The sequence below is a fragment of the Corvus kubaryi genome, unplaced genomic scaffold (genome assembly GCF_017639235.1).
Source record: "Corvus kubaryi isolate FWS band 111438036 unplaced genomic scaffold, C.kubaryi_AGA036_p1.0 133, whole genome shotgun sequence".
NCBI lineage: Eukaryota > Metazoa > Chordata > Aves > Passeriformes > Corvidae > Corvus > Corvus kubaryi.
In genome coordinates, this window is record NW_024580667.1 from 31,463,802 (window position 1) to 31,475,408 (window position 11,607).

An 11,607-nucleotide genomic window follows, 5' to 3' on the forward strand; every position below is an offset into this window, starting at 1 on the left:
GCCTGTCATTTCTGACAGAGAAGAACCGCAGAGATGGGACAAGGATTTAGTAGCTGGCATGACCTTTTCCCATACTCAAGTGATGCTCACAAGACCACATGAGCTCATCTTGGTGCTTATGAGAGTACAGGTGAGGGTGTGAGTGAATGAGGTTTATGAGGGAGTGATTGTGAGTTGAAAAAAATTCAGCTTATTTAGAGATTCTGTACCTATACCTCACCTTCCCATTCCCAAAACTCTCACGCTGAATTTTGTTACATGGAATATCCTAAACTTCGAGTGATACAAAATAATTCTTAAAAAAAGAATGTTCTACGCTTCCATGACCCTATGCAAAGAGAAGAAAAGTACCCTTTCTCTTTTCCCACTGAGTACCTTTTTGCAGTCCACCTTAAAGATGAAAAGCAATTTTAGTGAAATATTAATGCTGACATCATTAGCTACATCTAGCTACATTAGCAACATCTAGCATTTAGCTACATAAAGAGGCATCTAGTTGCATTTTGCAGACGCTTGGGTTTGTTTGACACATCTATTAAAACATGTATGAGTAAGTGGTGTTCCACGTTACACCTGTACAACTCCAGGACAACTCCATTAGTGTTACTGACTGCACTACTCTAAAAGTACATGGCTACTGTGCTCTCGTCCACTGTTTGGAGTGGATTTGGTTTTTTTTCTAATGACATGTATGCAAAGCTTTAGAGAGTTTTTGTACATTCTGTATCAAAGCTGAACAAAATGGCATCACTGGGTTGATAGTATTCAATGAAACAGCAGTCTTAAGTGATTCTATGGAATAAAAGTTACAGTGGTTCAGGTAAAAATCTAGTTAAAGAAAGATGAAATGAGAAAATTTATCATTTTAAACATATAAGTATTCATTACGTTACATTCTTATTTAGTAGACATATTAGTCATAAATATATATGTGTAGTACAGAAAGCTTTAAAAATAGGAAGTCTCCTAAGTAGTGTCTGCTTAGAAGAAATGGTGCACACAGGACCATTTTTGAATTTGTAGAGAAATTCACCTGACTTCAAATGTCTCACTCCAACCTTATAAACTCTTTATTATCCATGGAGAGAAACAGGCACCTCCAGAAGGTGAATTGTCCAGTCTGTCTCAGACTGACATGACTGAATCTCAAGGTATTTATTTCCTTGTCTTGCCTACAGAGGCTTCTTACAGTGACAAACTGGGAAGTAAATGTGTAATTTTTACACGGATGAAGTTGTAAGGGCTTCCTCTGCCCTTATAACACAGATCATCCCCCACTAATCACCATAATATTCCTTCAAGGTTTTCATTTGTTTTCCCCTTAATGAACATGTACACTCTAATGCTGATGCATAATCCCTCCCCAGTAACAAGGAACTAAAATATTTTTGTAAAACTCATCTTTTTAAGTTTTTTATTGTTTACTTCTTATCTAAGGTAGTACAACTCTTCCAAGTTCTACAGAAAAAAAATGCCATCCACTATTTTTTTAAGAACTTGTGAAGCAAAACCTAAATCAATCTTTATTTGTGCTAAATGCTAGAAAAACATTCTCCGGCATTCCCCTGACATATCCTTACTTATGCTGGAGAGAAAATACCCCTTAGAAGAAAAAAAAATTACTTTCTGAAACAAAAAGTATATTAAGAAAATAATGACTTTACCTATTATCACATGCATGCCAAGTCTTGCCAAATGCTTCACAGTTTGGTAACCAATTCCTTTAGTGCCTCCAGTCACTATAGCAACCTTTCCATTTTGTGTAGGGAAAACTATATGAGGAAAAAAGAAACAACACAAGGTTAGTTCGCAATAGGAACACGATTAAGAAGTTAAGATGCATTTTAAAGAGTGTACACTTAACAGACTGCTCAAGCCAGGCCAGTAAACCATCTCAGAAGCAAACTCTGTATGGAAACAAAAACTATGGAACATCCACCATTATTTACTGCACTATAATTTTCCAGTATTAACAGCTCACGAAAGACTGAGGTTGACGACACAAAAAGCAAACACCCACTTCAGAAATCTCATTTCTATTTGCATGCATTTCATCATCCTGCAGTCATCTGACCTTTAAAATTTCCACCATAACTTTGTTACTGAGTAAGGTGACGCAAGTAATGTCAGCTCAGGGATGGCTTACTTTATGTGTACAGGGATAAAAATTCTACTGGCAGCATGATATCCTGAAAATTTTTTGAATGACAAAAACCAGCCTCTGCCAGTAACATGGAGGAAAGATCTCAGTCAAAGGTAAGCTATCTAAAGTACACCACCAGGCCTAATTTCCCTGCATAGCTGAGCACTCTTCCTTCTGAAAATCACAGGGCCCTGAGCCCCAAAGGAAGGAGGCTCTCCCACAGAAGCCAGCATCCCCAATACCCACTGTCAACTTCATTCCACCTCCACTCCAAGTGCTCCTTGACCCACAGACAGCCCAGCAGGCAGGAGATGCTCCCAAACTCCCTCTGCTAGAGCGGTGGCTTAGACACAGCCTGTGTCTCCTGCATCCCCAGGCAGCCCTTAGCCTGCCAACTGAGCCAAGAAGTGTCTGGAACAGCCCTTGCAGAGCAGCTGCCATTCCAACTACAAGCTCTTACACTGGGCGCAGGTTGCAGCACATCCCCCCACCATGGAGGGGAGGAGGGAGTCCTGCAGCCAAAGCAGAACAAAGGCATTATGATTTAATTGCTTGGGAAAGGCATGAATTAGGTCTAATATCAACTACAATTTTTTTGACAAGGTGGAGAATGTTTCATGTGAAGTACCATGTGGTCCTTAGGTGACCAAGGTGAATTTCTAATTTGTTTTAGAGTAGAAGCCGTGAGGTATTTGCACAGGGAAAATGGTACTGAATACTTCGTTTTGCTGTGGTGCAGTGTCCGTAGGCAACGCTATAGATAACAAATGTTAAAAAGATGCCAACTTTCATCTATCAAAGGACTTTCTATTTTGATTTCTACATTTTTCAGGGGATTGCTTTGTTGTACAACACAAATTTGGATTTTACATAGTTATGAAACACAGGACTAGCACTGATACAAACTCCTTTCTTCACAGCAAAGTCCTTCAAAAAGGACCCAGATTTCACTTTTTCTGCAATACAGAGTTCTATCTATCATAATTCAACAGGAATTTCTGTTCTCTTCAGGTAACGACTTGGTTCTTCCCATCCATGCAGAGCAGGAATTGTTTGCAGGTATTTGAAGGTTAACTCCAATTACAGTGATATCTGTGCACACAGGTGTCCTGACATATATATAATTCAAGCTAAATAAAATTTCACCAGGAGATTTCTTAAGGGGCTTCAATTTAGTTATTAGCAGCCCTGCAATTTCCACCAAAAATACTTCTAATCACAAACTCTAAATTAAATGCCCACAGGTGCAAATCTCCTCAAGAGAAAATGCATTCTTGTGGGCCTGAGTACCTTATCTTCCTCTTCTGCCTCCTCATGCCTCCCTTGCTTCTGGCCTCTTACCATATTGCTGATCTGATATTTGGATTTCACGTGTTGCATACAGGTGCTGTCCCTCATTTCCATTACTGCACCACTATACCTACCTATTAAATAAGAAGTCACATTTTAATGCAAAATTAATTCACTTAGAAGAAAACTAATGAAAGAAAAGGAAAAAAAGAAGTCAGGACTGGGGAAGGGGCAATGACGTGAAAGAAAGATGGGAAGTCAGAAGAGCAAAGTGATAACAGGTATCACTGTGATGAAGTGGTTCTTAGCAGAGGACACCATATAGCAGATGAAAGAAGATGTCCAGACCTATCCTGTCCATGGTGACTGCAAAGAAAAGGACAATTTTTTGGTCCTAATGGCCACTTAAAGATTCGACTGTAAAAATTCATTCTGTGAGATCCTATATTACAGAGAGGTTTAAAACAGGCCTGTTTTTGCAGCTAGATCCAAGGACATAAGAAAGCAGCCAGGGAGGGAGAAATGAGGGCTGCAGACACACCGACAAGTGTCCATTATCTGTTTTATTTACAAGAGGTACAGTATACAGCTTCCACATAGCATGGTTTTGAATAGACACAACACTCAGGCACATCTCAGTCTATCCACTCACTTTAGTCAAAATGGGAAATGCGAAGAGAAACACTGAAACACATCAGGGAGGGGAGGGGGGCAGGAGGAAAATAAATTCCTCAATTAACTCTTAATTGTTATTAATTCTAAAAATGTGTACAGTTTCCATCAAGTCAGCTTAATGTAAAATGAATCTCCATTTAAAAGAGACACAGCTAGTATTTATGTCAAAAAAAGTGGTCAAGATCAAATACAGGCTCTGTGTGTGAGCCAGGGGTAACTCCAGTGAAAGGCCGTTTATTAGTGTCCTGTTTCCACTAGAACTCCAATGTCATGTGGAGTTTGCAGTACACCCAACTTTCAGCGTTAAAACACCCCTTCCATGACGAAACTCAGCATGAAATTTTCAAAGCAAACCTGGGCTCAGCCTGGTTTTCAGCAGATACTGGTTTATTTTGTGTGAAAGGTTGAGTGCAGTTGGAGGCTCACAGCCCCCCAGGCAGGAGGCAGTGGAGACCCACCAGCTTTGGAATGCCCAGAGAAGTTCCCTCTGGCATCTCTTGCACCTCATTTAAACCACCCCAGTTCTCTTTCTGCCTCTGCTCCTGGTAAGGAGGTAGATACTGATCTCAAGTACAGAGGCGTAATGCCAGTGATCTCTCCGTGGGACATGAGAACGGTACAGCCCTGTGCTAATGAAATCCCCCGACCAAGCAGTAGCTGTTAATTTGCCTTTGTGTTCAAAGAAACCAAGCCCGCAATCCTTAGGTGCTGCTTTATCACAGCAATGTTTGCGAGAAGCTTCTCTCAGGCTGCAGTTCTGCCTGCATTCCAATGTATTTAGATGACATAAGCCTGGTCACTTTGCAAGTGGAATACCCTAAAACAGAAAAATAAGGCGTACTTATTATGTTCCGATATGAGGCTATTTAAAAATAATTATTTTCCTTTTAAACATAATTCTCCCTAATCAGAAATAACTTCCATGTACAGAGACATCCTCACACAAATTCAATACTACAAAGAATGTAAGGCAATTCTGTAATTTTTAAAAATACTAATTTTCAGAGGACTCTAAAACAGGGCTGTCAGGATGCCTCTGCAACTGCCAAGACCACAGACAAATAAGACAGTCTGAAGACCCATATCAATGGCCAATTCCATATCAATGACCAGTTCCTGCCAGCAAAATCCCAGCTCTGGGGGAGGGATGAGTAGCCAAATTGAAATCTGAAGTAGCCAAATCAAAACAGAGGAATTAAAATTTCTTTTGTTTGCAGAAATGCATTATGTGAACACAGACAATGCAAACCTCAGAAGAGCTTCCCTTAAGAGTAGCTTGCTTTGCTATTCTCTAACCTTTGCAGAACATTGTGCTTGAGGCCAAGGGGAAAAAAAAAGAAAAAAGTATTGAAAGTTTATTAAAAGCAAATTGCATCAAATTTTTACAAAGCTCCATCTCCTAGCCTACTAATCCAGCATCTGCATGGTGGGACATTATGGGTCACATGGACATTAAAATATAATATCTTTATATTAATTTCCTCATTAACCTTCTTTTTAGGACATCAAAGGCCAAGGGTAGAATTTAGATTGTCTGAATCAGTCTCCAGTGCTTATCAGGCAAGACTTGAGTACAGCTGAAGGCATCCAAAAAGCTGGTGAGTGTCCACCTGTGAGGTGCCATGCTGGGACCTGCCTGCACCTCCTGAACTGGCCACTCAGTGCAGGAGCTTTGGTGGCATTTGTGCTGGAGAGATCCCTACAGACAAATCCCAACTTTTTTTTTTTTTTTCATTCCTCCTATAACTGAATAATTTATATGCAAATATTAGTCCTGAAGGTAACTGGCAGAAGCACAGATGGAAAAAAAATAAAAAGAAAAGAACCAACAATGAATATTTAGTTTCATGACTGAATAACAAGATCCAAGTTTGGAGCCATTCCTGTATAGCAACACTGAGTGAGAAAAAGAGGGCAAACTGTAATTTCCAGTCTTTGTCTAACACCACAGGACAAAGCACAATCGAGTTCTTCAAAGAAATCATATAGCTCAGTGTACCACAGAATCATTGAGTAGTTTTTCCTATTGCAAAATATTCTGGCTCTTTTTCCTTCATTTATACTGTGGCAATACTGAGATTACAGCCATTAAGCAGATGTAGAAAAATAATTCATTTTCCGCTCTGAGAGGCAATCAGTAAACTGCTGGGGAACCCACACAGCTTTCAGCAACAGCCTTTTTTGTGTGCTTTACAGAAACATCTCCCAAAAATTCTGGTTTGGCAGAAACCAGGTAAACAGGGTCTGGATTCAAATGTCATTCCAGGACTATCCTAACAAAAGACAATTAGGCACTCAAATCCTGACAGATAAGCCAGACAAACTGTCCTAAGCCTGTCCTAAGCCTGTGCAGATGATTTTTCAAATGCAAATGGTCTTCCCAAATTTGCACACCAAAATCTTTTCTGCCGTTGCTGCTTCCAATCACTTTCCTAATGAACATCAATATGCAATCAAGATTGAAGGCCTTTAAGGCCGGAAACCAGCCCAACTAGTCCTTCTGCGAAAAGGTATCCTGCTGGTTTCAGCAGTTGAGGCCATCGGGCCTTCTGCTGATGAACAACTGTCATGCCCACATGCAGATCCACAGGCCCACGGCCAGCAGGTCCAACGGACCTCGAATGGCTGGGTGCGTTGTGTAAGGGAGATTTATCTGTCCAGGGAGAGCATCTGTTTCCAAACACAACTCAGTTTTGCATCTGATAGGTGACAAGCCTCCCAGCTTTTGTTAGGAATCATGAGGAAATGGAGGTATTGGAGAGAGGCTGGCTCCAGAGTTACTCATGGGAAGAGAAAGCTGTTGAAGAACCAGATTAGCAAGAGAAACCTAACCATGGAAATGTTTCACTTGCCCTACAAACTCATAGGTATCTCAAGGTGCTATTAATGGAACAGCAGCAGTCAGATGGCTGTAAGAATTTCAGCAGCCTGGGGAAGACCTAATTTAACAAGGCTCCCACGCAGCCACTGACAGGGAATACAACTGGTAACAACTGCTCACAAAACCACAGCCAAACCCCTGGCACACATGAGACTAAGTTTCTTGTTTAACCAAGACGCACACAGAGCCTGAAATGCTGCATGCCAACGAGACAACAAACAACGGCTCACACTTACCAATTCTGGAAACTCACAGAAGTTTCATGCCTGTATTTCAGGGGAATGCATGCACAGCCTATGTCCCATGAAGTGGACATTTCCACAACACAGCAGAGCTCCCACACAGCAGCAGCAATTTGTCTGGGCTGCCTAAAGACCTGGGAACCCAACCAGTGCTGCAACTCCAGCCAAGGCACCACATATCCAGAAAGCCTGGACAAATGGCCAAAGTGCAGCAAGGCAGCAAATGACACAAAAGCAGAGGAGCTGGCAGATACACCAACTAGAGGAGCAGAGTGCTCAGCCAGCTAAGGAGCTAATGTGTATACTCATCCCTTCCTGACACTGTCAACACGGGAACAAGCGACACTTCTTCAGAGTTAGCAGCAAACATCTGCTGAGCCAGACTAATGATTTTTTTTTTAATTGCCAATGAAAACAACTTTAAAAAAAAATCAACTTTAAGGCTGCTCTAAATTTATAACATTTGTTTAGCTTTTTGATAAGCATGCCAGCTTGCTTATAGGAATGAAGTGATAACATTTGCAGGCAAGATGACAAGCCCTTCACAGAAGGCTGAGATACAAGCTCCCAAAATCCATTCCAGGACTTGTTCCTAGATATCTCATTTAACACATGCAAAAATCATACTACAAATGATCAGAACAGCTCATTTTCCTCTTGTTTTTTCAACTCATGAACACACTGTGGAACCTTGGGGGGGTATTAGATAGCAATAGGTATTATTAGAGTCCAATATCACAAGTTTGGAGCCTAAGTAACCACAGCAAGACCTAACTACAGTAAAAGAGCTCCCACATATTAGAAAAGATGTAAGATAAACTGGTGCAGTAGTAAGATGAAAGTTATGATGCCAGCATTACAGTCCTGAAAGAAATATTTTTTGCTAAAGAAAAATAACAATACCCTAAGTAAGGCAGCTGTTCAGAGCAGGAGTTTTTGGCACTCAAAAATCCAAGACCTGTGGAAAGAGATCTCTCTAGCAACAGTGGGAAGGGGAGTGGAAAGCTACACTAAAAATTTCATTTGCATGACACACCCATCTGCATTTCTTCTAGTGATTCTTGGAAAGACAGCATACGTGCAGATAAAGGGAGAAGTATGTGTGGAAAGCAGGGTGTGGAAGGGGAAGCAGAAGGAAGCATTAGACTTTCAAAAAGGACACAGGAAAAAGGTTTTTTGGTCAAGATGAGGTCATTTTTAAGTGCTTCATTCCCCTTTCGCCCCTCTCTTCACCTTCCACCCACCTCCAGGTATTTAGGTGAGATACAGCTCTAAGCAATTTAATACATCTGAATTACAAATCTCTGCATAGTGTTATTGTCCTCAAGGCCAAAAAAGGACCCCAGTGAGGACACTGGCACTGCTACTTACAGATGCAAATCAGCAATGGTTTGGTGAGGTAAGTCAAGGCACTGATCCACACACTGCTAGAAAAGTAAGCTACGGCTAATGCCAAAGTAATCAAAAAAATATTTCCTCTGCACTTGCACATGTATTTTCAGTGCCCTGTTTTTCAGAGCATATGGCTGGTGTGCTTGCAAGTGAAGAAGTCCTGCCTGTTTACAAGAGCCAAGGGAAGACGCATTTTCACACATCTTTTGACTGAAGCTTGAATGCTTTTGCTTTATTTGTCAAATAGGGTGCTCAGTAATGTTGTCTTGGACTCTGTGATGCTGCTAGATTTGGCAGAAGGGCTGAATGGAGAAAAAGATAATTGCCGTTTTCAAAAGTAATATAGAGGGTAATTTCCCAAACTGATTTATGCTATCTTCACTCTGACTGCGAAGAAACTCTTCCTCCAATAAACACTATGCAGACTTTTTGCATCAGGATCACTGATCATACACAGAAAAAAAGCTGAATGTTGACCCCTCTTCCCCAAGAAAGAAGAGGATGAGAATGGAAAAAACTAAAGAGGATTGTTAATTTGGGAAGTTTTCTTGCCATTTCTGAATTGCCTTTCTCTCAATGGGAAATACGACTGCATTAAAAAACAATTTGACGAAGAATATATCTGAGCTTTTTACAATACAAGTTCAGGCTGATTTTGACATAGATATTAGGAAATTTGATCCTAACAAATATGGAGCTGCCCTAAGGTAAAAGAAAGCAAAAGTAGATGAGAGGGTGCAGTTCCCGAGTCCTGAATCTCACTTCTGGCCATGTTTGACATTCCTGAGTACTTTGTTCTTTTTGCCAAAATTCATCTAAAGGTAAGATATTTGAATCTATTTTTTTATGAGCGCCAAATAGATTGAACACACCACTATACAAATCATTCAGATGGAAAATACCACAGTGCAGTATTAAAATCTCCTAAAAAATCATCAGGAACACAAGTTTGCCCACAATCTGCTCTTGAGACTAAAGTTCCCAACCGAATGTGTAGGAAAAGGAGAGCACTTGATCCCTGGGAGGGGCATGGGGTGATAGAGAAGGAATCAAGAGATGGAAAAGCTGCCTTAGATCGACAAGTACAAGTTATCTTAGTGAAATTATGGCTCTGCAAGTTCCCAACAGACACCTGCAACTTCACACACTAGTCCTTGTCTTAAATATTCCTGCTATTCCTGGCTTAAGCCACTGTTTGTTTGTTTGTTTGTTTGTTTTTCTGGACAAACACTAGTCTTAAGGATATTTCAGATAAAGGTGGATACTACACATTGACAAACTTGTGCAAAAATATCTGGCACCTGGCTACCCACCACACATGGCATGTTTTGCTCCACTGTGCAATTATTTTGTGTTGGGACAGATGCCAAGTGGGGACTCGGATGAGGCCATGAAAGACGGCCTTTGCGTGGAAGGGAGGGCTCTGCTGCCGTGGAGCTGGACAGGAGAGGCGTGGGGACAGCACTGTCACCGACAAGCACTAAGTCAGCTCAGTGACAGTGATCGATACATGAGCAGTCCCAGCCTCAGTCACAAAAGGAACTTCACAAAAATCTAACGTGGGGTTTTGTGAAATGAGGGCAGGACGGTTGTTGCAATAATATGAAGAAATCCCACTAATTCCTTACACTATACTGAACAGACACAGCCTGCATATGAAAGATTACTGGATTTGTTAAAAATATCAGGAGAAGAAACACGATGCTAGCTCCATGAAGAAACTAATCTCCCCTACATATACATATATTTGAAGGCTCCATTTACCCATATAATTTTTAACATGGGAAAATACTATCACAAGAACAAAGAAGGAGATTTTTCCATTTGTATTCCCTGCTCTGCTTATCTTTCATTCCTTTTATATATTTACCTATTAAGTCTTACTCTTTGGCTTTCTTCTCTTTCACTCCAGTCATGCTAAAGATAGGGAAGTTATATAAAGGTGTATCTTTAAATCAAGAAAAAGCATCTGATTATCTTTTGAACAGATTTACTGATACTTACTCCCATACTCCCTCCCTCTGGGCAAATGTAACTCTGCAATACCTTGGGCAATGTCATTTTATGTAAAACTTCCCAACGCTCTTCAAGTCATGTCATCATGTAATTATATTTTTTTCCTGTTGTGAAATGAGAGATGAAAAAGAGGAGCTTATCCCAGGAGATTTAAATGGGGTAATGGAAATAGCTCTGCATAATCTAGTAGCTGCAGAATGCATTTTCCCATCCTGCAAAAGTTTGAGACATTAGAATTACTTTTTCATTCTCTACCAGGAACTGAAGACTGTCTAGGCTCCAAGATTTCCCAAACAGCTAACGAGTAGATGCAGCTGCATCTGACAATGCTTTACATCCCTCAGGATGTAAGAAACCATTTCAAGTCCTTGCTCTCAGACATACCCCGAGCATACAAAAGCCTTCCCAAGTGTAATTCCCCATTTAATAGGGAAAGTTTCATTTTAAGTAAACATTTGCCATTTAAAGACACTCATCCCTCTCACTAAAGTCCCAAATAAATATAGTATTTCTCCAAATCATGTTCAGATATTCAGTAAAGAAGCCATAAATATGAAACAAAATGGAATGTGAGTAATCTCAGAAAAGGTCTTCCCTAGGAAAGACCACATCCCATATATCTCAAAAAACTTGACAGTTGTCTTCACAAAATGTGGCACAGAATTCCTAAGGTATTAAAATTTCATGTCCTATTTCATTTGGGTTATAGTTCTGACTAAAAACCAGGGTAATGGCAGTGAGTTTGAAATGCTGAAGAAAACATGAATCAGCAAAGCGCGATGCCACTGTCACTCCATCACAGACTGAGTAAATGTCATAACTGACTGCAGTGAAGAAACCTCATTTAGAAAACTTTAATGATGGTTATTTCGCAACAAAGAGAGCTAAGAAAATGAAAAAGGGAGAAAAAAAAAAAGAAAAAAAGGAAAGGAAAGGAAAGGAAAGGAAAGGAAAGGAAAGGAAAGGAA

General features: G+C 40.4%; 1 protein-coding gene across 2 annotated transcripts in view; it reads right to left on the reverse strand.

The window, feature by feature from the left end:
- Positions 1 to 11,607, reverse strand: part of DHRSX (dehydrogenase/reductase X-linked) — a 162,872-nt gene that overhangs the window by 123,799 nt on the left and 27,466 nt on the right. For both annotated transcript variants that reach the window (XM_042042203.1, XM_042042193.1), the window contains one exon: positions 1,665 to 1,772. In XM_042042203.1, the coding sequence (XP_041898137.1) occupies positions 1,665 to 1,772 (108 nt within the window). The remainder of the gene's footprint in view (positions 1 to 1,664; positions 1,773 to 11,607) is intronic.